Source organism: Hoplias malabaricus, chromosome 12 (assembly GCF_029633855.1).
Source record: "Hoplias malabaricus isolate fHopMal1 chromosome 12, fHopMal1.hap1, whole genome shotgun sequence".
In the NCBI taxonomy this organism is placed as follows: domain Eukaryota; kingdom Metazoa; phylum Chordata; class Actinopteri; order Characiformes; family Erythrinidae; genus Hoplias; species Hoplias malabaricus.
This window is the reverse complement of record NC_089811.1, coordinates 40814344-40841240: the sequence shown is the minus strand read 5'-3', so window position 1 is coordinate 40841240 and position 26897 is coordinate 40814344. Positions and strand designations below refer to the sequence as shown.

The 26897-nt window shown below is 40.4% G+C and overlaps 3 protein-coding genes across 4 annotated transcripts; 1 reads left to right on the top strand and 2 right to left on the bottom strand.

The window, feature by feature from the left end:
• Positions 1-548: 548 nt before the first annotated feature.
• bcs1l (BC1 (ubiquinol-cytochrome c reductase) synthesis-like) lies at positions 549-6261 on the bottom strand. 2 transcript variants are annotated; one of them, XM_066686076.1, is made up of 9 exons: positions 6204-6261; positions 4904-5110; positions 4388-4775; positions 3698-3837; positions 3191-3385; positions 3044-3107; positions 2085-2257; positions 1596-1713; positions 549-896 (listed from the first exon to the last, which is right to left on the bottom strand). In XM_066686076.1, exons 3-9 carry the CDS (start codon positions 4705-4707, stop codon positions 650-652), a joined length of 1257 nt encoding a protein of 418 aa, XP_066542173.1. In that variant the 5' UTR covers positions 4708-4775; positions 4904-5110; positions 6204-6261; the 3' UTR covers positions 549-649. The 2 variants fall into 2 exon arrangements, with proteins under 2 accessions (XP_066542173.1, XP_066542174.1); XM_066686077.1 differs by lacking the exon at positions 6204-6261 and adding an exon at positions 5262-5345.
• On the top strand, positions 5673-13267 carry znf142 (zinc finger protein 142). Its single transcript, XM_066686075.1, has 7 exons — positions 5673-5960; positions 6093-6320; positions 6500-7324; positions 7584-7761; positions 7868-10727; positions 10940-11045; positions 11279-13267. The coding sequence occupies exons 1-7, from the start codon at positions 5879-5881 to the stop codon at positions 11761-11763; spliced, it is 4764 nt and encodes a 1587-aa protein (XP_066542172.1). The 5' UTR covers positions 5673-5878; the 3' UTR covers positions 11764-13267.
• Positions 13268-13386: 119 nt separating this feature from the next.
• plcd4b (phospholipase C, delta 4b) lies at positions 13387-25126 on the bottom strand. The gene is made up of 15 exons (XM_066685946.1): positions 25012-25126; positions 23048-23197; positions 22304-22532; positions 20798-20927; positions 19626-19857; positions 18391-18592; positions 18034-18178; positions 16652-16804; positions 16196-16348; positions 15581-15737; positions 14551-14667; positions 14170-14348; positions 13930-14062; positions 13644-13793; positions 13387-13521 (listed from the first exon to the last, which is right to left on the bottom strand). The coding sequence occupies exons 1-15, from the start codon at positions 25124-25126 to the stop codon at positions 13430-13432; spliced, it is 2337 nt and encodes a 778-aa protein (XP_066542043.1). The 3' UTR covers positions 13387-13429.
• Positions 25127-26897: the final 1771 nt, after the last annotated feature.

The following is a 26897-nucleotide window of genomic DNA, read 5'->3' as shown; positions in this document are numbered from 1 at the left end:
ACGCAGACACAGGCAGAACACACCACACTCACAGACAGTCACCCGGAGGAAACCCACGCAGACACAGGCAGAACACACCACACTCACAGACAGTCACCCGGAGCAGGAATCGAACCCACAACTCCCAGGCCCCTGGAGCTGTGTGACTGCGACACCTACCTGCTGCGCCACCGTGCCGCTACTTTTTATCTTATCTTACCTTATCCATTTTTTTAAATCAATAAAGGTGGTTTTGGCTCTTTGAAACATTGGACACTGTGATCCATACACAGCATTATAAGTGTTGTATTAGAAACCTAGAAAGATTTTTTTTAAACCCATAATATACTAAGATTATCCTCTGAATTTAGGTCATAATTATTACATACTAAACAGGATGTATAGTGAAAAGTGTTTTTTTGTATCTTTGATCCATTAACATAGTTGGTTATGGTCTTTATCCGACTTTACTCTAGTTCTGTGGCTTGGTTTTGCTTCCATCCCGCATAATATCACACACATTTCCTTGGACAAACACATGACTCAAATTTTACAGCTGTTGATGTAAATTGTTTTATGAATTCTTGACATTACACAGAACATCACAAATAAGTTCAATAAGTTCAAATGTTCAATGCTTCCATTAATGTGTTGTGAGTGTTGTCACGCTTTAAATCTTCTCAACATTGTCAATAGAACCAGCAGGGTCCGTTTTGTAAAGCATGAAGTGACCCTGTACTTGAGCTGCAGTGAGCTCAGAGTGGACTGCTAGTGCACACTCAGCAAACCTTTGCCCCTGAGCCACAGGTTCCTGTGGGTAGAATCTTCGAAACATCTGAGCCAGCTGATAGTGTGTGCAGTGGCCAATATACTGCTTCAGGTCCACACGACCAGGTCGTATAAGAGCTGGATCAAGCCTTTAATAAAAAGGGACAAAAAAAAGAGGATAAAGTTAGAGAAAGGGATAAAAATGAAGCATTGTTCAGTTTGTATAACTACTGTGTGACAGGCAGCAGAATTATAAGTGAAATAAGTACAGTATATGCACCAGATGAATTATTAATACATCTGAACACACGGGTGTATAGACATGCTTATAAACAAAGGCAAACACTTAAGCAGCCGTGGTCTAACAGAGGAGGAGGCCAGCCCCTAGGGTCTGTTCACTGCCACAGATGGGTTAAATGTGGAGGGAAAAACTGTCATGTTCTAAGTGCCTTTGGGAATTTAAAAAGCACTGTTTAAACCAATTGTTTAATAATAATTATGGATGACAGGCAGAGATCACTTATACATTATAGGCTTTTACTCAGTCGTCCTGTTGGGGAACAGCGTTTTGGTAAATCTTCATGGGACAAGGCACATCAGTGCTCATGTAAAGCTCAGTCTTTCAACAAAGGGGACATTTTTCAGCAACATTCACTGGTCATTTATTGGGAAATTACTCTGTTTTTATTACATTCCAAAACATGGTAAAAATGACCATTTTCTAATGACAAGAAACACGTGAATGTACAGATTTGTGCAACGTGTGCAAAGGGTAATAGTGGTCCACATTACACTAATATTTCAGTGCCAGCCTGTGAATAAACCTGCACCTCATTAATATGATGTACCTCTCAATGAAGTTAGTAGTCATAAAGACAATTCTAGCCTCTGAAGAAGCAACTCCATCCAAAGAATTAAGCAGTCCACTGAAGGTTAGCCTGCCCATGCCTTGGTAGGCCATCGGGTCTGGGTAAAGAGGACATAAAAACAGAATCAGAGGTCTGTCTGAAAGATTTAAGTGGACATTACCTCTGCAGTGTGGAGATAATCTGTGAAACTGTAATTCAAAGTACATAATAATTAGTTATTTTGTTGTATTAATTAAGCTGTAGGCTGTGATTGTTATATATCTTCTGCATTTTCTAAGATACATTATAAAATATATTTGCACATAAAATATTACTGCATAATAAACTGTGTATTGAGTAATTGGCAATAACATTGAAATAGAAAACATAAAAAACAGAGGTAACTAAACAGGTTATATATTCACATGAACAAAAACATAGTGTAACCGGTTATAAAACAATTGTAAAAGCGCCACCCTGTGGACATACTTTCAGTGGGCTGCAGTTCCCTGCTGACAAAGGCAGCGTCCACGTCCTCCAGCAGAATAATGCTCTGCTGTGGAGCCACACTCAGCAGGTGGTTCAATCGATCATCAGACAGGCTGCGGTCACTCAGACTCATCAAACAGATGCTGTAACCCAGCTCCCCAGCTAAAGCTGTTCTAAAAATAAAGAAATAAAAAAGCAAAACTGTTTCTCAAACAAAATTGTTTGAACACCACTACTCAGGAAAGTTTTTTTATTATTACTATTTATTTTCATTCATTCATTCATTTGTTGTCTGTAACCGCTTATTCAATTCAGGGTTGCGGTGGGTCCGGAGTCTACCCAGAATCACTGGGCACAAGGCAGGAACACACCCTGGAGGTGGGCGACACATACACTCACACACACTTTTGAGTCTCCAATCCACCTACCAACATGTGTTTTTGGACTGTGGGAGGAAACTGGAGCACCCGGAGGAAACCCATGCAGACACAGAGAGAACACACCACAGTCCTCACAGACAGTCACCCGGAGGAAACCCACGCTGACACAGGGAGAACACACCACCCCTCACAGACAGTCACCCGGAGGAAACCCACGCTGACACAGGGAGAACACACCACCCCTCACAGACAGTCACCCGGAGGAAACCCACGCAGACACAGGGAGAACACACCACACTCCTCACAGACAGTCACCCGGAGGAAACCCATGCGGACACAGGGAGAACACACCACACTCCTCACAGACAGTCACCCGGAGGAAACCCACGCAGACACAGGGAGAACACACCACCGTGCCGCCCTTATTAACATTTCTTGCATTTCATAATACTACGAGACATCAAAACTACACAAATATTTATGAAATTGTACAGTGACCAAATTTGTTTTAAAGAACTCAATAAATAAATTATCATCTGTTATTAATTAATTTTAAGATATTTACATCATTACTCTTACATGAAACTGCTCTTTCCGCAGCCTGGTGGTCCAAAAAGTAGATATCCCCTTCTGTATGGAATCCCTTGACAGACAAAACAACAATAAATAAATACCTCTTTCTCTGAAACTCAGAGGGGTTACATCTTAAAGATAGTTATGGTGTACCTCTGTCAGTGTACCACTTTGGATTATTAATGAATTCCTTAACATCAGCCACGATACTCTCAGCCACCCCGTTCTCCAACACAACAGAGGACAAGGGGCGGCGGCGGCGGGGGAACCCAAACGGCCTCCATTCTGCTCCCATTGCAGTATACATCACTGTACGGCCTTCCTCCTGCTTCAGAGCCAGCTCTCGTGCTATGTAAGAAAATTATATAATGAAAATATATATACATTCTAAATGATATACTGACCATAAGGAGCATTGACTCAGGAGATTACAAGTTTCAAATAATGTCACAGACATCCTTAGCTGGCAGTCAAAGACATTAGAACAGATCTCATACTCTCTGGCTGGGTATGAGAGCCCTCTTCCTCTAGCACTCAGTCTAGTATTAAACAACATGGCTGACTTTTAGTTGACACAACAGAGGTACTCTAACCTGTCTGCGACTCCTAACACCGGAAACAGCTGAAATAAATGTTACAGCCATCTTACAGCCATCCTACCTTCCTGCAGTATGCTGAAGAATATCTGCCTGTTTCTACCAAATGCTGTGAATGTGACAGATTCCCATGGGGTTCCTGTGTGCAGATCCACCATTTGCTTCTCTCTGGTTCTCTCCACTCTTATCCATTTGCTTCCATACCTACAACAAAACCATATACATTAATGATTATTCTATTCAGTCAATTACTTATTGTTCCCCAACAGGTATTCAACATATTTCTTGCCTCTTTTTTCACCCTTCAATATATAATTTATACATTTGTTTGGATAATTCATATTTTATGATAATTTTCCAAACTTATGTTTGAAATTAAAGAGGTTTAAACCTGACATACAGACTCAGTTCTAAGTGATATATGGCATAAAACACAGATTTCAGGGTATCATAAGATCTGTGGCTCTAGAAAAACCCATCCTACACATCAAATAATATCCATAAAGCTTTGAACATTTAGGCAATAATTTGGACAAAACATATTCAGCCACGAATGCCCTCTACTATTATAGATTGACCTGAAGGGCCATGTAAGGCAGAGGTCACCAGTCATATGAAGAAAGGACCAGTATGGATGCAGGTTTATATTCAGATCCAGCAGAAGCAAAGCTTTTCTATTGGTTTTATCAATTTGTGTCTGTCATTAAAACAATATATTGGGGTTATATGAGAGGTTTTGTTTTTGGTGCCTCACCAGATGATGTGGTTCCCAGGACTTGGGTGGAAGTCAAACTGTGTGTGGACTCGTCCACTCTCATGCTGCATATAAGAGGTTTCCACACTTAGATGCTGGGTGTGCTTGGCATGTTTGGTGATCCAGCTCAGCAACCAGTGGTAACTCTTATCTCTGCTGGGCACCTCCAGAGTGATCATGTAATGGCGCCTAAAAAAGACCATACCAATCTGTGCCCCCTTCCTGGCCACTGCAAGAGCCGTGCCCACTCCAACCAACCCAAAACCAGCCCCGAAATAGGGGTTGTCTTTCAATGCCCCAAGAAAATCTGAAAGGGTCATTGTATGGATGCTTCAAGTGTGTCCTTCATGAATCCCTGGCTGCAGGGTAACTGCCTCAAAGTTGCACTCTGCAAATAAGAACACACAAAGTCATTCGAAACTGATCAGAAGCAGACAGTAATAATATCCAGATGTGATTACCCAGCTGTTCTCTATACTCTGCCATTGAATTAAGTCCAATGGCTTAGGATCTTACCTTAATAACATGGACATCTCAGTGGATCCTTTCCATGTCATTGTTGGAATAAACTGTTTGTAAATAAATCCATTCTTTGCTGTTAGACCCGAGGACTCCAGTTAATTTGAGAAGCAGAAATCCCCACAGAAGAATGGAACACAAAGACAGGACAAATCACATGGGCAGCACCATGACACTTCGGATGTTACTGGAAATAGTTTCCCCCTGAAACGCGAACCACCAAAACAGTTCCGGGTTACACGCGATGTCAAAGAGCAAATTCAAAAAAAATGTGACGCTTGTTAGGACGTATAAGCGCTTCATTATTTCATTATTTCCGCATTTGAAAGATTGTACAAATGTTTCATTTCTTCACCTAAGTTCGTATCGTTTTTTTTTATGTAAAGTTAAATGTTAAACAAATGGCGCCGCTCCCACGACGATTTCCTCGGTTTCAAGGAGTCTCCAATAAAAGGAGATTAACTGAATAGAAGTTTCACAGCCTTAGTTTCCACAGGTAATTCGGTGTTTAGGCGGACATTTTAAAAGCTCTAAAATATGTCAAAATGAGGTTCGTGTTGTGCTATTAGCCGGTAAGCTGAGAATGCGCTGTTTTCTGGAGAAAAGTCTTTTGAAAACTGCAGGCAGTGACGTGTTTCTGTTTCAGTTTAAAGTTTACTGTGTAACAGTGCTTCTGTTAAAACCCCGAGCTTAAAATACGGTGTGTGCCTTCTATATTCATTTAAAGAACGTAAAAAAACACGAGATGTATCAAATAAAAAAAACCCTGTGGCTAAATTTAAGTAAATAAATTGCTGTAAACTCTAACTGTGCTTTTCCAAACTATGGGAACTGGGATGTGGATTAATCATTTGCTCTTTCTGAAGTAAGGTGTTTGTGGTGAGGACGTGATTTAGCAGGTGGGCCTCCTTTGTAAAAAAGACACATTTTCTGCCTCATTCATTGTCAAGGCTTTAACAAAAGCAGGAAAAGATGGAGGAACAAAAACGAAATCATAGCAATGAAGACCAGCTCCAGGACATCTTACAAAATAACAATTCTGAGCCAAACAGTGGTAAATAATCTACAATGTTATTCTCTAAATTGTATGGCAAAAAGACACAATAATAAATAACAGTAAATGAAACATTACACACAGAGCTGACTCTTGGTATTATTATTCACATCATTTATTTTTATTAACCAGCTCCTAATCAGGAGGAAGCTGCAAAGGGCATACACGACATGTGTGAGAAAAACAAATCTGCAGGTTCAAAGAAGAAAAGTAGAAAGAGAAATGTACAGATTCATACTTCACCTTTGCCACAAAGTGCTACTGATGCTCAGAATCCCCAGCCGAAAGGACAGAAAAAATCAAGCAAAAGAAGAAAGTCCTCACTTCATCAGGAGGAAACCTCTCTAAACTCAGTCCAAGGTGGGCGACTATTTGATAAACCTTCTTTTATATATGTGTTGTTGTGTGTATGAAGGAGTAAATACCTTGTTAATGCTGGACACTCTAGCTGACACATAAATCCAAATGGATGAACCATGCTTTAAAAATGTAACGTGTTAAGATGGTGGTTCTGAATTATGTATATCATTGTGTTTTAGATCACGTGGAAGAGGGCACAGAGCATATTTTTCGCACTCACATCTGTACGGAATGCCGGCGCTGCTTTAAAACTCGCTCTCACTTGATGGAACACATGCGTCTCCATTTTCCTGACCCCAACTTGCAGTGCCCCACGTGCAAGCACTACTTCACCAGCAAGAGCAAGCTGCGTGTCCACATGCTGAGGGAATCCGGTGAGAAGTTACACCGCTGTCACATGTGCGATTATAGTGCAGTGGAAAGTAACACCCTGCGCCGCCATCTCCTCAGTGTTCACGGTCATCAAGGAGAGGACGATAGTGCCACAGACCTCTATACATGCCCGACTTGCAAGAAGAGCTTTGGTCAGAGTCAGACATTAAAGGGCCATATGAAGACCCATCTCAAGACTGATGATGGGCAGCCTCTGCCCTGCCTCCAGAAGGGATGTACTTTTCAGTGCAAAGAGAAGAAAATGCTTCAGAGGCACCTACTAAATGTCCATAGTATCAAAGCCACAGAGTGCCGTCACCATGCATGTACTGCTTTGTTTAGATCCAAAGAAGATATGGAGACTCATTTTCGCACACATCAGGCCTTTCACTGTACACAGTGTGACTTCACATGCTCCAACAAGAGCCGTTTCCAGCAGCACAAAAGACAAGGTCATGCAGGGGACACACAGCTGAACTGTGCTTTCTGTCCTTTCACCACTTTCAATCCGGTGGAGTTTGACCAGCACGTTGGCCACCTTCATGCTAATGAGAAGACGCACCAATGTCAGGAGTGCAACTTTGTGACTGCTCACAAGAGAGTCCTTAAAAGGCACATGCTGCTGCATACTGGTGAGATCACATTCAAATCAGGCATGCACACTGATCTCAGAATCACACCATTATAACAGATATACACAGATTTTAAGATTTGACCAACTTTCAAATCAGTATTTAAAGATGTTTGTTGATTATTTGATTACAATGGAAAATAAGAACATTTGGGATACGACATTTGGGAGTATTCCCCCATTTAATTTGTGTGTGTGTGTGTGTAAAGCATAGTATTAGAATCTGTGGTGGTCATACATTTACTAATTGTTTCTCACAGGTGAAAAGCCCCACAAATGTACATTATGTGACTTCAGATGTCGGGATGAAACATATCTCTCGAAGCATATGCTGACACATTCCGATGACAAGCAGCACATGTGTTCAGAGTGTGGCTATGTTACCAAATGGAAGCATTACCTGAATGTCCACATGCGCAAACATACTGGTGATCTGAGGTAGGTTTAATTCTTGTTCAATAATTTCCTTATCTGTTTTCATCTAACACTTATTCATCTCTGTGTGACATTTATATTTCAAGATATTTCCTGTCTTCAATTTTAGGTACAAATGTAACCAGTGCGTGTACCGTTGTCACCGCATTGACCAGTTGAACAGCCATAAGCTCCGGCATCAATCCAAGACACTAATTTGTGAGGTGTGTGCTTATACGTGCAAGCGAAAGACAGAACTCCACAAACACATGCAGCTCAAACACTCTTCAGCTGAAGACCACCAGCCTCCAGTTTATCAGTGCAAGTTCTGTGCATACACAACAAAGTATCGTCAAGCTCTTCACAACCATGAAAACTGCAGACATACTCGGACAAGGGAATTTCGTTGTGCCCTCTGCTCATACTCAACCTTTAGCAACACCGGACTCTTCCTGCACAAGCGCAAAGCCCATGGGTATGTGCCTGGTGATGTGAAGTGGCTGGAATTATACGCAGAGAAGGAGAGACAAAACTGTTCAGTGGATCCGATGCATAACTTTTACTCTAAAGTTGTAGGCTCTCAGAAAATAGCCGAGGAACCCGCAGTAAAACAAGGGGATTCTGGAGGTCATGATCAAGAGGAGTCACAAAATATCACTGCGACAAATGATGTTAGTGTTCATTTAAGTTATGAATCAGTGAATGATTCAGTGACTGCTGATGTCATCTTAGAACACCAAGACAGATGTTCAGATGTTGATCAGACAAACAGTGAAATGGAAAATTCAGTGAAGGTCAGTGAAGGTGTGCCAGTGGTCTCTGGCCAAGAGCAATGTTATATTTTGACCTCGGTGTCATGCACTGATACTGCACAAACAGGACCCCTGTGTACTGACTCAAAAGAACAGGTAATCACAGATATGTCCTTTAATACCTCCCCTGTATCTCACACAACATGCAGTGTTACCCAGATCCCTGTTGAGTCTGTAAGTGAAGAGGAAGTTTCAGACCATGAGGACGGTAGTGATACTGAAGAGCTGGTGGTAGACAGAGATAATGGGATTTTACTAGGAACCCAAAGCTTAGTAACTAAACAAGTTGCATCCTCATTAACCCATTCAGCTGATGATACAGGTTCAGAAACCCAGCTCCAGGTTATGAGGAGACAAGACAAAGACCAAGCCGAGGCACTAATACTGGAAGGTAGAGTGCAGATGCTGGTGGTCCAAACCCAGGAAAACCTTTATCGGTGCGATCACTGCTCTTATGTGACACGCAAGCAAGCAGCTTTAGAGCGCCATTGTAGATCATCCTGCCAGGTTATGAAAGCAGCCCTCCACTGTCAGGACTGTGGTTTGCGCTTCAAACAGTTACGTTCTTTTAACACCCACCGTCTCCGAAAATGCAGTGCAGTGCAAAAGAATATAAAGGTGTTCTCTGCTGGGAAAATTACAGAGAAGATAACAGATCATGTAAATACACAGGGGTCATACACCATCCACAATAATAATGAGACTGAATGCTCATCGTCACCTGTCACTGTGAGAGATCAGTGTGAAGACAATGAAGCTCAAAGCACAGTAGGAAATAAAAGGGCAAAGATCATCCTGGAGGACAAGAACACTAACCATGATTCTGTTTCAACAAGATTAGGACCGGCAACTGTTGAAACGTGTGGTTACCAGGAAAATAATGATAAGTTCACCTGCAAGATTTGTTTCTTTTCTTGTAGCAGGAAAGCAACAATAGATCGACACTGTGCAAGCTGCTTTAGAAGCACAGATAAAAGTCAGCTGATTGTAAACGAGCCAGAGAAAGATCACAGTGAATTAGATCGTAAGCGGGAAGTGCTAGTTGGAACTGCAGATGGAATGGTTGTTAGAAACTTGGAAGAGAAATTAGTAAACACTAGAACACGATATTCCTGCCCAAACTGTCCATTTGTTTGCCAACAAAAAAGAGCATTAAAAAGCCATGAGATACGTGGCTGTTTAAAGCCTGGCGAGAGTCAATGCCAACAATGTTCTTTTGTGGCCAGGTCTAAGAAATCCCTCAGTCACCATGTCCTGGTTCACAGTAAAAATGATTACATTAAACAGGGCAAACGAGCTCAGATTTGCTGTAAGCTGTGTACTTTCACTTGCAAGCAAGAGCGGTGTATGACACAGCACATGGCACTGAAGCATGAGGGTGCACGTCCGTTCCGCTGCCGCTTCTGTGATTTCAGTACAGCACGGCGCCACCGTCTGGATGCTCATGAGTCCATGCATACTGGTGTTGGTAGACACTGCTGTGAACTTTGCGATCAGACTTTTGGCACTTCGTCCAAACTACGGCTGCATCGTCAGCGGATCCATGACAGACAAGCTACTCATTTTTGTTCTCTTTGTGACTACAAAGCCTACAACCCAACCGATATTAGTCGACATACAGTCAGCTGCCACACAGGTGAATTAAAGTACCATTGCAACCAGTGTGAGGCCCGCTTCAGCTCTGAAATTGCCTTGAAACAGCACTGTAAACGAACCCATGAGGCTGCCATCAGCCAACACTGCAACAAGTGTGGCTTCATATGCAACAGTAAGGCTATCCTAAAAACCCATGTGCAACATGAACATTCTCAAAAAGAGGACGCCAACTCACAAGAAAAGCAACGTAAGGTCTCCCTCACCCAGAAATGCCCGGATTGTCCTTTCACTACTGGAAAGAGGCTGCAGCTCATCCATCACATCTTGGATGAGCACGAAGGAGGCTGTCAGGAGGAAAAAAACCTTAAGTGTGACATTTGTGGCTTTTCTTGTGTCCATCAGCTGGTGTTTGATCAGCACATTCGTTCACATGGTGGTACACGTCTCTACAAGTGCACTGAATGTGAATTCTCAACCCAGAACAGACAGAAAATCACCTGGCACATGCGCATTCACACAGGTGAAAAACCATATCACTGTGAGAAGTGCAGCTATGCCTGCGCTGATCCGTCTCGACTTAAGGTAGGAAACATTATGAATTACACCCACACCAAACCATGTATCAGTGTAAACTTTGTACAGTGGCAAGAGCACTTAATTTGAACACCATGCCTAACAACGTTGATGTTTTTAGAATTGAAATATTGAGCAACCTAATGTTTATGTTTGAACAGCATCAGTGTTTCATGAGTTAATTGACATTCTGTTCTAAAAATATTGTTGTGATTTTTCAGTATCACATGAGGATTCACCAGGATGAGCGCAAATATCTCTGTCCAGAGTGTGGTTACAAATGTAAATGGGTAAACCAGTTAAAGTACCACATGACCAAACATACAGGTAATCACCTTCTGGAAGATTCTCTATGTATTTACTACGCAACAGACCAAATGCTCACCTTGAATTTAGTTTTCAGTCCTAGGTAATTCACTGGTAATTGAACTGTTACTGTAACTGCGAAACCCAGGACCGAAAACTAGACTAATTTCCCTGCATTGGACATATAAAAATCACATAATCATGTAAAAGCTATTTAATAACCCTACAATAATATCTTTTTTGTGTTATAAAAGGAACCAAATCATATGCATGTGAGGAATGTGAATATCGCACAAACAGATCTGATGCCCTACGTGTCCACTGTGAGACTCGTCATAGAGACGTACGTGCCTTCATCTGTGAAAAGTGTGGCAAGGGTTTCAAGACCCGCTTCCTGCTCAAGACACACCAGAAGAAGCACAGTGATGATCGGCCCTACGTGTGCTCCATATGTCAGAAGTGTTTCCGGTGGCCTGCTGGTCTCCGCCACCACTACCTCTCTCATACTAATCAGCTGCCCTTCCGCTGCCTCCACTGTCCCTACCAGGCCAAGCAAAAGTTCCAAGTGGTGAAACACTTGCGTAGGCACCACCCAGATCAGCCCATGCAGGGTGGAGTAGAGAAGGACCCTGATGCTCCCACTGTCCTTTTGCAACAAGCCCGTCTTTTGTTAAAAGAAGAGTTGCAGACAAACAGTTGTGGTGTTACAGAGAAAGAAAATGCAACTGAAGAAAATTAGTCTGACTTTATATCCTTTCAGTTTTACATCCTAGCGTTTTTCATTACAGAAAAGGTCATTGTGACAATCTTGTGACGAACATCCACTCATGTGAACCTGATTTAATGCCTTTTAGCTGAATTAATATATGTTTGTTGTAAACACTTAGATATTTAAAGGGAAAATCAATTAATTCATCACATGTAAAGTGTCAAAATCACGTATTGAGGTCACTGCCGGATCACTAAGTGGACAGCTAAAAATAGTTAATATCCTTAACTGACTGACTCACTGTTAGACTAAAATACACGTGCCCCACGGTGGCAATTCAGGTAGTGTCACCATCACACGGCTCCAAGGTTCTGGAGTTGTGGGTTCAAACCCTGCCTCGGCTGACTATCTGTGAGGGACTTTGGTGTTTTGTTCTCATGTCTGGATGACTGTGTGTGTGTGTGATGCACTGAGATTGATTGCTGACCCTTAGTGAACCTACCGTGACCCTAAGCAGGATGCGTCCCTTACAGAAAACGAATGAATGAATGAATGAATTAATGAACGAATGCTTTAACAGCATCTACAATTATAAAGTACAAAGTAGACTAATATTTCTACACCTGACCCTGTGCAGAAGGACCCTAGTTCTCACATCAATCATTTAATAAAAAAAAATACTATATAAACAAGTAGATTACACTCAAAAACGTTAGCAAACCAGATTAGTTTACAGCTGTCTGCGATGAGTCTTTTTTAGATATGAGTAGAGAAACTATTTTCATTCACTTTATTGGTAATTTTTCAAACAAATCCAGGTATATATCCTAAAGACAATTTTAACAAACACATTAAAAAAGCTGGTTTAATAAATAGTTTCATACTTTTACCTGAAGAGAATGGTGGTATAGTGGCAGTGCTACATACAAATTACCACAAATTGAGGAAAAAAAGCTTGCTTGCAGTATTAAACTGTTATTTCTAGATCATTCTTTTCTAATTTTCACATGAATACATCATTTATAGTAACTACAGATATGTGCAAAGAATGCCATTATGATAAGACTATAGATAACAGCATTAATATGGAAACAGAAATACACCAGGATGCAATTACTACAACACAAGATTGAAGGGGAATAGATATCCTGAGAAAAACAAAATCTAAAAACAACAAATAGACAATAAATAAACATTTAACCGATATACGGACACTTAAAAACCTCAAAACTCTTACTTCACAAGGTCTACAACTACATATTTTACAACTTATGTAAGTCTGCACTGCTTCATAGAAATAGTCCTATAGCATGAACATATATTAATGCTTCAGTTGAATCTACAGTTCTGGAGTGGGTGGTTGGATATACCAAGACTGCTAACTCAGGGGGTTGTACAGCAGAGAAGGCACTACACTGACAACACATCATGGCTACTCTTTTAGTTACTTTATATCAATTTGTTTTTTACTGTATCTCTTGACAAAGCAATATAACTTGAATATTAAAGCCTGTGGTTTCTTTATTTTCTTTAATATTTCATGATGTGCAAAGCAGCAACAACCTAGAAATGCTTCAGCAGTATGACGTCTAAACACATAATCGGTTTTATACGTGCGCACAGCAACACAGGATATATGTTTACCAAGGTGTGAAATGATTGTTGTTTTTGGGAATTGATTACACTGGAGCTTGTCCTAAGACGCCTCTGTAATATTAATGTGCACAAAGAGAGAAGAGGGACAAATACTCGTGCCATCTTTTGATAAAAGATGAATATGGCGGTAACCTGCAGGGATGAAAAAAAAAATCATTTATGGTTTGTAGCTAGTTTATTATTAACTAATTAATTTAGTTTATTGAGTTTATATTAGTTTGAGTGGAATGGCTCTGTCCTGATTGCAAACTCACCTGACTGTATGCAGGAGAAAGGCAGTGTGTACTGCCCTATAAAGTCATTCTTGGTCGCCTTATCATAGTCCTCTACAACAAAGCGGACAAGGGCAATCTCAGGACTATGGACAGCAAACACAAGTGTTTCATTCCAGCACGGGTTGAGTCCTGCACAGAAGAGAAATACAAAAAGGGAACAGTAATCTCATGATTCGTGTAAACAAAATTGTATCAATTCATTTTTAAAAAAGTTTTCCAGCATCTTTTTTCATGTGGAAATGTTTTTGAGATCACTGTTGCTCACCGTTGTTTTCGATGTAGCTGGTCTCCTGTTTAGTCTGGTCGGGAGGAACGCCATATATTTCTACTCTTACGAAAGGGTCCACAATGGAGCCTTCCTTGTTGTTTACTTTGGGAAGCTGCTGGCCGCTTATTACCTAAATACAAATCACCAAGGGATCAGATGTGTAATATTTTTAGTTATATTTGTCTCAGTCAAGTTATGCAAGCCTAGATTAAAACTGATTAGTCAATCTTTCATTGCCTGAATAGTAAGGATGAGGGGGCAGTAATCCTTGCGGTCCTGAGGTCTCTCTGGGTTGAAATGTTGATCACTGTTGCGCAGGACCTCAGGTTTCAGGACATATCCGCAGCAGTTATTCTGACTAAAGAGACCGTCATTAAGGTCCATTTCCAGTCCCGCTGTTTGGAAGTTTAAAGCCACTGTGAATCAGACACATTAGCACATAATTCAGTTTTGCTTTTAAGCAATTTACAGTTTAAGAACTCTTTCAGTTTAAGTCTCTTAGATTGATTTGTGAAGAAAGATCACAGGTTTTGGCTAATTTCCACAATTAAATTATACCTAATTCATACTTCTACTGATAATTTAGCTTCACTTAAATTACATTTGTTGTTGCCTTACCCATTTGACACCCTACATTCCACATGTCTTGGGGGCAGTAGTTTGAGGAGTCTGTCCTTAGGCCACTAGGATACACTCTGGTAAACTGCCTTGCATTGTGCTGAATAAATTCAACAGCTGTGGACGTATAAAACGTCATAAAAGAAAGCAGAAGGGGTTAGGAGGATTTTAAAATGTTCAAGTATAAAATACAAACCAAATATCCAGAAAAGCTGGGACATTTTGTAAAATGCAATACAATGTGTAACTTTTTAAATTCTCTATTTTATTTATCTGACAAATGTACAAAGAAAATATTTCCTGTGTTTCTCTGAACAACTTAATTGTGCTTTGCAGGCAAATATAAAAGGAGCATTCGCCAAAGGAGCATTCTTTGCATGCAAAAAATATGTAAATGCACATCACTTTATGCCAGAGAGCATTGTATGTTCTGTGCTAATGATGCAAGGGACCATCCAGTCCCTCATGGTATGAGAAGTACATTGGTGACGACGGCGTGGGTGACATTTCGAGTAGCAGTTGATGTGGAATTGAACATCGGAGACGCCATTAAGATAACATTTTATAATGGGAAGTTCATGGGAAGATACTTCAGCAAGACAATGCCAAGCCTCGTTTTATATGTACTTTAAGAATGTGTCTTTGTGCACACAAGAGTGTGTACTTGAATGACCCGCCTGCAGTCCAGATCTATCACCTGCGGCGAATCAGGCACCGTCTTAAGCAGCTGAAGTCTTGCATCAAGCAAAAACGGGCACCAATTTCACTCACAAAATGTTGACAGTTGGTATCTTCATTTACCAAATAATTAAACAATGTAATTAAAAGTGGAGGTGATGTCACACAGTGGTAAACAACCTCTTTCCCCACTTTTTTGGAGTATGTTTCAAATTTTAAATTTACAAATTACTTTAAAGTTTAAAACAACAGTTATTTTATTGCGTGTTGCTAAAGGTTACAACTAAAGGTAACAACACAGTATTTTGTTTTTGATGACCAGGATCTGCGATAAATGTATTTCTGAGCTTACCAGCTTCCTTGATCAGTTTACGGGCTTTGGATTCAGAGAAGGAGGAGATGTCGTATTGCTTGCCGTTGATGCGTGAATGTTCAAAGTTGCTGAAGTTCTCATTCTTGCAGTATATGACGAGGTCTGAAAGCTCCTTAGTTAGACTTCGCTTTGATTTCTAGTCATCAATAAAGAAGAAACGTGTGAAACATTTACCTAATATTTCATGCCAAAGAGGATTGGACAGAAAATGTGGATTTTATTTGGACAACCCACCCATAGCTGGTTTGTATATGTTTAATCCACTGTTTCGCAATCACTCTCACCTAACCCTAATCTTTATCCCAATCATTTCTCTCATTATAATAATAGGCAGATGTCGGTCCATAACCTGTTGTACAAGAGCACATTCAATCTGTATCATCCAACAGTATCAAGCTCAGTAGCTGTGACATTGATGGCATAAGGTATTTTATAAGCCATGATCCTAAATCCTATGTTTAAAACACATATGTGAAGCCATATACAAAAAGGACTATAAATAATATAGTGAGACCAAAACAAGCTGGTGTTAATACATATTTTTTATTAACGTTATTATTGCTGGAGAATGTAACAGATGCATACTATGCGTACCTTGCTCTCGGATGGCATGCTCTCCGTTGTCAGGCTGTCTCTACGCAGTTCTGCAGAGTCCTCTTCATCACTCACTTCACCTGTTACTGGATTGTCTGCATCCTCTAGTCCCCCAATCTTCTTCCCTTTCACCAGGATTTTCCCTTTCAGATCCTGAAACATATGGACATTTATGCAAAAAAAAACCAAAGCATTTTTTATAATAAAATACTGACAGACACTTTCAACTAATATCCATTTGATCCAATATCTGTTTTAGGGCATATACTCCTGTATTATGTCGGTCAGTTTAACTCTTCATGCTAACAGAACCCATTATGATACGAAAATTCAATGTCAGTAAATAAATCATGATGAGTATATGATAATCAGACATCCATAAATAAGTGAGAGGTGTGGTCTTATAGAGTTTAAAACAGCTACTAGCTACCACAGAGAGCCAAAACGATTTCTCACCTCTGGAGATGGCAGCACACTTGGGACTTTACCATCCAATGGAGTCCTCAACAGCATATCACCTAAGATATCTTTTAAGAGCTGAGCCATGACTTTCTGCTGCTCCACACTGCATCGGTTTTCAATAGACAAGATGACTGGGTACTCTGAGCTCTGGAAAAGGGGTGGATTGATAAATTAGACAGATTTAGCCAACACAAATAACCAAGTGCATTTCCTGTTGTATTCATCTTAGGTTAAAGGAGAAAATCATTCATTTTTAATGCTAAGATGCACATTAAGGTGCATTTTATGTCATTTCTGTGACTGGACTTTTGGAAGCAACCACTCTCACTGACTTTTTTGTCTTAAAAAAGAAATTAAAAAAATTTCTCTCCAATTTAGTCACCACAAATTCCACCTGATAACAAAGACTCCTCCAATCACACATAATGCCAACAACCTGGGAGGGTGAGAGCAAGCATATGCTTCCCCTGAGACAAGCACATCTTTTTGACTTACTAATAACACAGCACCTATGGACAGCTCAACATACTTGAAGGAGAACGCTAACTGTCCAGATCTGTCATGCCAGGTAACAGACCCTTGCACTGGCTAGCACTATGCTTCTGAAGAGCAGAAAAGGAGGGCAGTTCTATCCACCCAGAGAGCGAGGCCCTTTTGTCGACAGTGGAGCGCAGGGAGTGTTTCAGGAAGCTCCTGCGTCCGCGTTTAGTTAAAGCTGTCATAGTCAGATCTGCCGGAGTCATTAGCCACACTCTGGAAATGTTCACATTCTCTGCTTTACATTCACCCAAACAGATCACAACTAACTCCATCCCTCTACCTTTTTCCGAGTAAACGACTGCCCACCTGTCCATCTGGACTCTGATGGATGACTGTCGAGCTCCTGCTCCACGCTTCAGACCAGCTGTCCACGCTCCAGCCACTACTACTAACTGCCTTGGAGCTGCCCCTACACTGAAGTTTCCACAGACTCCTAACTGTTATCACCAGTAGATTGACCAGAGGAGGGTAGGTCTCCCCCGGTGTGAGCCCGGGTTCCTCCCAAGGTTTCTTCCTCAGCTCAGACAGAGTCTCCATCCCACTGTTGCCCTGGCCTCGCTCACGAGGGGGACGTTTACAGTCTTCAGATTTTTATATTTCATGTCAAAACTTTGTCTTTACTGGAATTCTGTGAAGCTGCTTTGTGACAACATTAGTTTTACAAAGCACTAAACAAATATATTTGATTTGATTTGATTTTTGGAGTACTATCAATCAATGTCTGAAGCATCACCCAATGATAGGATCAAACAGTCTGCAGCACTTTTTATTATTCGCTGAATTGAGTTTAAATCTTGAAAAAAATAGTGAAAGAACTCCCACTGAAGACCAATTACCTTGAAGGCATATTTTGCCACTGTGTTAATTACATCTTTAAAGAGAATCTTGGACGTAAAGGTGTGACCATGGTACACAACAGGCTCTCCATTGGAACCATCCCAGCAATCGATTTCTAAGCAGCGGCAGCCTCGCTTCAGAGCCCTAGAAAGAGGTTTATTAGAGCAGTGTAACAGAGCAATGTGGTTTAAGATACAACAATTACTACTAAATATGCTATTGACATGCAAAACACTTCATTACACACACATTAGAATAATGTCACCATATTAGAATGACAATGAATACTTTTTTGTTAGTGTCTGTTAATAAAGTCAAAAGACTTCAATCAAAATGTCTAAATTTATGTTGATTACTGAATGTATCCCTCTACGCTGCTCCTCCCTTTAAGCTGGTTCTCCAGGAGATAAGTGTTGTGCGAGGAGGAGATGAAGTAATGGTTGAGAGGCTGGGTCATGTCCTGACTGAGACGCTGGTCTTCTGTGTTGAAAATGGAGCCATCAGCTGAAGTCAGATACATCAGGAAGCCATCTATCGACATAGTGTGGTTCATTTTGGCTGCACAGGGACAAATAAAAGACATTCGTTCAATAAATCAATAAGGTATGTCTGCATATACCTTCAACTGATTTGCCATTAAGCAAAATTAATTCATAAGTTAAAGTTTTAAAGTATGAGAGCAAGAGAGCAAACATCCTTGTCCCGTAAGAAGAAACAATACAAAATATGAGAATCAATAAATATTCATGAAGATTAGGAAGGATTTTGTATAGTTGTGCAACTAAGAAAATTTATAGTAATTACATATATATATAGAGAGAGAGCTAGACCACCTTATTTATTATAAAAGTGTACCAAATTCATTCATTATCTGTAAGCGCTTATCCAGTTCAGGGACGGTGAGTCCATAGCCTACCTGGAATCATTGGGCGCAAGGCACACACACACACACCTACGGACACTTTTGAGTCGCCAATCAACCTACCAACGTGTGTTTTTGGACTGTGGGAGGAAACCGGAGCACCCGGAGGAAACCCACGCAGACACAGAGAGAACACACCACACTCCTCACAGACAGTCACCCGGAGGAAACCCACGCTGACACAGAGAGAACACACCACACTCCTCACAGACAGTCACCCGGAGGAAACCCACGCTGACACAGAGAGAACACACCACACTCCTCATAGACAGTCACCCGGAGGAAACCCACGCAGACACAGGGAGAACACACCACACTCCTCACAGACAGTCACCCGGAGCGGGAATCGAACCCACAACCTCCAGGTCCCTGGAGCTGTGTGACGGCGACACCTACCTGCTGCACCACCGTGCCGCCCTGTACCAAACTTGACTGCCCAATACAAGCTGGAATTCCAAACAGAGTAAAACATAGTAATAGAAAGAAGGTATTTTAAGGCCTGCATCTACAGATCTAATAGCACATGCTGGAAGATAAACATTTTGTAATGTACACAGGTGCTAGACCATTTACTTTAAGCAAATAATCTTTTCCACGTACCTTGTAGGTTATATTTCAGATAATTATATAACCAAATATTGAAGCATTTTTGCCCATAGCTGACAGTACCTGTGTCTGAAGGCTCATATCGTTGGATGAGCTCAAGCGCATATTCTTGACTCCTGTCCCCCTCAAGTTGCTCCTCCCGCAGAAACTCCTCCAGATCGCAGTGTGAAATTGTCTGACCATCACTGGAGTACTCCTGGAACAGCTCCAAGACATCAGTCCTCTGAGTCAGCATTTTGTAGAAATGGACAAACTCCTCACCTCCCAGGACGCCTGTCTGGCTCTTATCTGCCATCTATGTCAAGAAGAGTACAAAAAAAAGAGGAAAAATAAGTTAGTTTATTATCTTTGAAAAAACCTATCAGCCATAACATTTAATATACTTCCTTTTTTTCTACACACCCTGTCAATATTATCAGCTTCATTTACCAAGTAGGTGCACCTTGTAGTTCTACAGCTGAAGATTGTGGTGCATCTGTTGCTCTTTGTACTTTGTTATCCCCCTTTCACACTGTTCATCAATGGTCAGAACGCACAGAGGACCTCCACAGAGCAGGCATTATTGGAATCTTAGATAATAATCAGAACTGCAGTGACACTGATGTGGTGGTGTGTTAGTGTGTGTTGTGGTGATATGAGTGGATCACAGAGACACAGAGAGATGAGGTCACGCCCCTCGCTGCAATTGTGTGCTTAGCTGAACCCATGTGTGCTTTTAGGTCCTTTACACCTTTATTTGCTACACAAAACATGGGAATTTCTTTTTTAATTCATCCGAGAACTTACATTTCCGTTTCGGCACAGCTGCTCGAGATGAGGGTGGGTACATGAGCTTTGCCTCTGACGTAGACAAGGACTACTGACGTGCAGACTGACCAATTAAATGTTTACAGAGAAGGTTATCGACCAATAACGGTAGCTCTACAGTCAGACCGTCCAATCAGAAGATTTTAGGCTACTTCACCACGCCCCCTTCTCACTCAAGCGAACCAATCGGAGTAGGGGAGGGCGGGACTAGTTTGTGAACGAAACTTCTGGAAGTTCTATGTAAGCTCTAGAAAAACAAAATCCCGGACATTTGTGAAATTCCGCCCGGACATTTTTTTAAGTCTAAAAAAGAGGACATGTCCGGGTAAAAGAGGACGTTTTGTCACCCTAGTTCTACGAATACAATGATATAATTGTTATGTTTATATACATAAAAGCAAAGCAAATAAAACCCATGCTTTCCTCACCCTAAAAAGAGAATTAGCATGGTCTTCATTCATGTCCATGTTCATGAGCTTCAGCAGCCTGCGAACCTCCTTAAAACTTATCCTGCCATCTTTGTTTTTGTCTGCTTTTAGGAACAAGTCAGAGACCCAGCTGAGGAGAGTGTGTTAAAGGGAAATATATTCTAATATTCATGCTAATCTGGGTTGCTGTAAACACAGGCACTATAAACTTAGCGTTCAATTACTGCAAATGATTTGTTAACTACTTTGAAGCAATGTACAAATTGGACAATTTCCTAAAATTTAAATTAAAAAAATGTTAAACTGCTTAAACATTTATTTTACTGATAGAATTATTTTTTACATTTCATTAAAAGTAATCGGGCAGTTTCCACAAATAGCATGTTAACTGGTAACAGATAAGGTCATAAAAACATAGCATAAAAGGAGAATCCACAAAAAGCTCAGTCTTTGCAACAAGGATGGGTCATGATTCACGCCTTTGTGACACACTTCAGACGGGAATTGTCAGTCAGTTCAAAGACAATGCTTCTTAGCACCAGATTGCGATAAAATGTAACGTCTTTCACCATCTTCATTTCCCAATGTTCTGAAAAGATTCAGAGAGTCAGGGGAAATCGTGGTGTGTAAAGGCCAAGGGTGGAAACTTCTGCAGAATGTGTGTGACCATCATGCCCTTATAGGAGGTAACCATTATAGGCACAGTGATGGACACAAACACGTGGGCTCCTGGAAAGTACTGTGGAAAATAATTTTCAATTAACACAATTCAGTTAACACAATTAATGGCTGCATCAAGAAATGCAGCCTGAAACTGTATTATTCAAATTGGATTTTATATCAATTAAAATTGTACATAAATGGTTGGCACCGCGACCCTGAAATGGAGAAGCAGAAAAGAAAATGTATGTATGTATGTATAAATGGTTGGGCCCTGTGAAGGACTGGCGCCCCCTCCAGGGTGTATTCCCACCTTGCGCCCAATGATTCCAGGTAGGCTCTGGACCCACCGCGACCCTGAATTGGATAAGGGTTACAGATAATGAATGAATAAACGGTTGGGAGTTCTCTGGGCTTGAAGTCATCTCATGGGGTCAGAAAATTTGTCTGTCAAGAAGGTACTATGAAGTACAGGAAGAAATCATTTAAAAAAAATTGCTAATCAAGCTGGTGTTCTGAGAACTATTATTTGGCCATCTGTATGAAGACATGAATTATATGTAAAAGTATCTTTGCATATTCCTGTTAAGATTTTAAAGCAACTACCCTGAAGTGAATAAAGACACTACATTCTGAATACCATGTGTGATTATACTTGGTTGATCATGCCTCTGTTAATTAGTTTTTCCCCCACACATTGTGAATAACCTGTACCTAAAGTTAATTTTTCCTTGAAATGAAATAAAGGGTGTATTTGCAAGGCCTAATATTTTACATATTAACGAGAAAACAATAATGTAAAGATCATAAAAATGCCTGAGTGTCAGTTGCACGCAAGAAGGATACTGGTCCAGTTTTTCACTCTCGCCCATGTTTTCAAAGTTCTCTATGAGGGTCCGCATGCCCTGAATCCAAGCCTGAGCCTCCTCGGCTGACTCAGCCACAAGGTCCAAGTTCCCGCGGCGTCCACGGAAAACAAGTGTAAAGCAGCGTTCTGGAGGAAACTCATCCGCTACGCTCAGGAACACCTCCGACTCGTGGCCCTCGCGAACTGCCTCCACATCACCCACTGAAACTGCAGGCAAAAACATTCTGTAAAACTGAAGTGTTAAAATATATCAGTGCACACCTTTGGCAAACTCGTGCTCATATTTAAGAGCCAGAAAATTGCAAAAAAAATGGGAAAACACTATTTGTGGATCACTAATGAGATCATGGCACAATCAGCATTGCTCAGTTATAATCAGCAGTGCTTTGTTGGTTGATTTTAAGCAGCATATTAACTTCAAAACTGCATACACCAAAACCATGAAACTGATCAGCGGTTGAAATGAATATACTGCTTAAAATCAGTCAACAGAGCATTTGTTGTGACCAGGCAGGAACATGAAAGCACCAAATTTTGCCCCTTCTACCTTTATGTGATTATGCAAATGCAAGTTTTCAATCAGTACCCAGAGTTTCACATAAATTAATCCACATAAATTCTGACTAATCCAGCGGAAAGGGATGAGCCTGATGGATTTCTGCATGGATACTAACAATAGCCTCTCTTACTGCGGAGGGTCTGACACATTTTGGAGTACCTACAGGTCGAGTAGGAGTTCATAGCCCAGCTGGATTTGTATGCAATGGTCTTGCAGTCGTCCTGCAGTTTGTAATGACGGTGTCCTCTCCAGATGCGAGACTTTGCTTTTCTCAAGACACTTCCAATCTTCATGATCTCCAGGCTAGCATCACCTAAAAGGTGGAATAAGGCTTCAGTAAATCATGCTGAGTTCTCTCATATTACTTATATTGCTTGGGCAATTATGCCAATAGGTTGGGGGAGGGGATGAGGTCAAATAAACTTACAACTTTTTGGGAGGGATTCCATTTCCAACACACAGCTTATCTGCAGACATAATATTTATTAATTTTTTGTAATCACCTTCCATCCACAATACATTGTATCTTTTCTGACCATATAATCACAATGAATGACAAAGCCTTTTCCTGAATGAAGTACATGTGGCGAGCACAGATTAAACACCTCACACTGTAAGCCATTACTGAGATTGTTGTTAATTGAATCCCAATTTATCCAGCACTCACAGACTAAGTGCTCCACTGATGTGGTTCCATTCATGAAATTCGTCCAGAGACAGGGTGGGCACCAAACACATTTCAGTGATGAAACCCAGCAAGTGGTTTTGTTCGGAGAACATACGAGATATCTCCAGAGACCTATCAGGTTTTCTGTACGATGCTCTTGTCACTTGTACTTTATCTTGGAAACAAAGGCCTGGTTTCTTGTATTACTGGGAAAGAGTGAAACTGATACGCCTAATGATATTTAGAGATTCTTTCAACCATTTTGAATGAACACATTTTTTAACAGAGTGTCAGCACATTGTTTGTTTCTTGAATAAATATGGTTTTAATCACATTACACCACTGAATGGAATACGAATATTTCTTTTAAGTGGTTTAGAATGGAATCGCAAAAGAGCAGTTGCAAGATTAGTAATTTACACAGTCCTGCAGAACACATCTCTACACTATAATAAAGGTATGGTAGAGGTGTATGTTTGTCACTAAATGTACAAACAGTGTAAAGTGCTTTAAAAGGTCCAAAGGAGCTTTAAAGATCCAGGTGTGTTCCCTAAAGGTAAGTTATATTCTCTTCTCCAGAAGAACTGCGTTAAACATTTTACAACCTACCTTTATAATAGAATAAGGTACAGATATGTTCTCTAACTAAAGGTACAGAATATGTATCACTGAGTGTACCACCACACCAACGATTCTTCTGACCATGGACATTTCATACTGCCTGCCAAGACTGGTTCAGGACATGAGCAGGGTACATCACTCTACAACCATAAGCTAAATGGTTATACAGGTTTATCTACATCTATTCAGGTTTTAAGCCTCATGATGACTTGCTTTACTGGCACTCAAACATGCAAAGGCTTCTCCTGCAAAGATTTCATGTCCAGTGCAAATGTTTAACATTATTTAATAGGCATTTACACACAGAGCATGTACATTATAAGCCTTTCAATGACACTTTTCACTGTATATGTCACTGTGAGTGGGCTTTATACACACAAGAAATATCAATACTTCAATTATAATAATAATTGTTATAAATACCTGATTTATAGGAGATAGAACAATGTGTTTACCATTACACATCTTTTGTAAAAACTAGAAATTGTAGCTTTTTAAAATGAATCCTTTATGAGTTTGTACAGGATCAGCATGTTTTAAAGATCTTTAAAGAGCAAAGAGCTAAGTGTAAAAACTTCAAAACTGATCCTAAATTTAGCCCTGCTGTAACATGAGCTCTAACCCCATTACACTAAGAAAGCAATATAACATTTCTATTACATTCACAGTGAAGGGCTGTACGTCTATGGGTAAGTGATGCATTTTAAATTTGTCATTGTTCAAAATAAATTGCAGGCAGGGAGGGCACTCACCAGACTAAAACTTGTTCTGCTGATCCAGACTTCGCGATGAAGGAGAAGCAGGGTCTATGTGAGGCCTGTGAGGCAGGGAGTGTTTGCCTGAGGATGTGTCCTGTGCTATGACTGAGAACACTGAGACTGAGAGAGCAGAGTTGAGCTCCATGCAGCTCTCCTCCCTCTCCCTCCCTCCCTCCTCACCACTCCCCCTTTCCATTTTCTACACTGTCATTCTGCCAGGCATCTGTTTGGTAACTGCATTACATCTTTTCTGTTACAGTGCATGTTGATTTCTTTCTCAGACCCCAAGCTGTAATGTCATCTGTGTTTTAGTTTACGGATGCTTATTTAACACCATTCATTTTTAATGTGGTGATATTGCTGAGATGATTTGTACTTGTCTCATGCTAAACTTTGAGCACCCTGTTAGAATGATTTGGTTGAAGATATTGGATGAAATTAAACACAAACATAAACAATTATAAAATGTCTCATTTTCTTTTCATTGTAGTCAAAATCTGAAGTAGGTGACATACATTTTGTTTAAAAAATATATTTTGCACTAAAATATGCAGAAGTGAATTCTCTGTGTAATGATCAATAAATAAATATAGAAATAAATTAATTTGACAAGGGGCAACTCAATTTTGCATGTAACTGCACAGAATTAGAGAAAGTCCACTGACATCTAGCTGGGAAAGGTGTATGTCCAACTGTTTAATACACACTTAAATAAACAACAAACAAACAAACAAAACTGATTTTAATGCAATCCTGGTGTTGTGAATATATTTGAACAAACCTGTATTCAGTACGTGTAAATATACAGTGCATTTTCCAAGGGGTACAAAGAATATATATTTTTTTATATAATAATGTTCTCTCAGGTGGTGTGAGAGTCGTGTGACTTGGTAATTGGAAATCATAGCAGAATTCCACCTTAATATTCATTCACTGCCTCTAACTGCTTATTCAATTGAGGCGAGAATGGAGCCTACCTGGGGTTGTTGGGTGTGTGTGTGTGGGGATGGGGGTGTGGTCCTTCACAGGATGACAGAAATGCACACACATATGGACAAGTTTGAAAAGCCATTCCACCTTTTGGTGGCTTTTGGATTGTGAGGAAGCAGGAAACATACGCAGACATGGGGAGTGCACACCAAGCTCCTCAAGAACAGTTGCCCGAAGCTGGGATCAAACCCACTACCCCAGGGCCCTGTGTGCTGTGTGACTGCAACATTACCTGTTGCACAACTGTGCAATATTTAAGAATTTAAATTATTTGAAAGGTTTACATGGTAGAATTAGAATTTTCTACAGATTTTTGTTATTAAACTGTAACAAAATATGATTTGTTTTAAAACTTGTGTTAATCAAAGTACTGTATCTTCAATAAGCAGCTAAAATAAAAGGAGACATTCTCCCACTGGCCAAAGGATCCTCTACCACGCAGATAAAAAAACACATAATTCTTAAAAGGGGCAGATTATGAAAGAATTAAACAAAACAGTTTTAGTGGGTTGCCTATGTCATAAAACATGTCCTTCTGATGTTACTCCAGTTTTGACATCAAGTGCAGAAACTTTAGAATTGTACGTCTCCTTAGTATCTCCAGTCACATCAATGTACCTGCATGTGAGAGTACAAAAAACAAATGAGCACAGGGAATTGTAATGAATAGAAATGAGATTAGAATTTAAAAAATAAGCCAAAAAAAAAAAAAAAGAAGAAGAAAAACAGATTGTCTGGTCCTTGCTCCTATATTGCTCCTCAGGCTCTGAAACTTAAAGTTCTGATCAGGGCTGTTTAGACTGGGGAAAATGGTGTCTATTTAATCCTTGTGGTATTTTGACTAAAGCATGTCAAAGATGATTATTTAACACCCCAGGGAACTGTAAATCTGATGAAAACGAGAAAAAATGTGTCCCCTTTAACAACGGAACATTCTGGCTTTGTGAAAATTGCCACAATCAATTTCAATTAATTCA

Bases quoted from the DNA above. Each gene is read 5' to 3' on its own strand.
- bcs1l (XM_066686076.1), bottom strand. From the start codon at position 4,707: ATGACCCTTTCAGATTTTCTTGGGGCATTGAAAGACAACCCCTATTTC. The intron at 3,838-4,387 runs GTGAGGCACCAA...GTTTTGTTGTAG, and splicing joins CCTGGGAACCACATCATCTG to GTATGGAAGCAAATGGATAA. The intron at 897-1,595 runs GTACATCATATT...TTTTTATTAAAG, and splicing joins ACTACTAACTTCATTGAGAG to GCTTGATCCAGCTCTTATAC.
- znf142 (XM_066686075.1), top strand. From the start codon at position 5,879: ATGGAGGAACAAAAACGAAATCATAGCAATGAAGACCAGCTCCAGGAC. The intron at 10,728-10,939 runs GTAGGAAACATT...GTGATTTTTCAG, and splicing joins CTGATCCGTCTCGACTTAAG to TATCACATGAGGATTCACCA. The intron at 11,046-11,278 runs GTAATCACCTTC...GTGTTATAAAAG, and splicing joins CCACATGACCAAACATACAG to GAACCAAATCATATGCATGT.
- plcd4b (XM_066685946.1), bottom strand. From the start codon at position 25,126: ATGGAAAGGGGGAGTGGTGAGGAGGGAGGGAGGGAGAGGGAGGAGAGC. The intron at 18,179-18,390 runs GTAATCAACATA...ACCTCTTTCTAG, and splicing joins AGCGTAGAGGGATACATTCA to GGCTCTGAAGCGAGGCTGCC. The intron at 13,794-13,929 runs GTGAGCAACAGT...TCTTCTGTGCAG, and splicing joins CAGCTACATCGAAAACAACG to GACTCAACCCGTGCTGGAAT.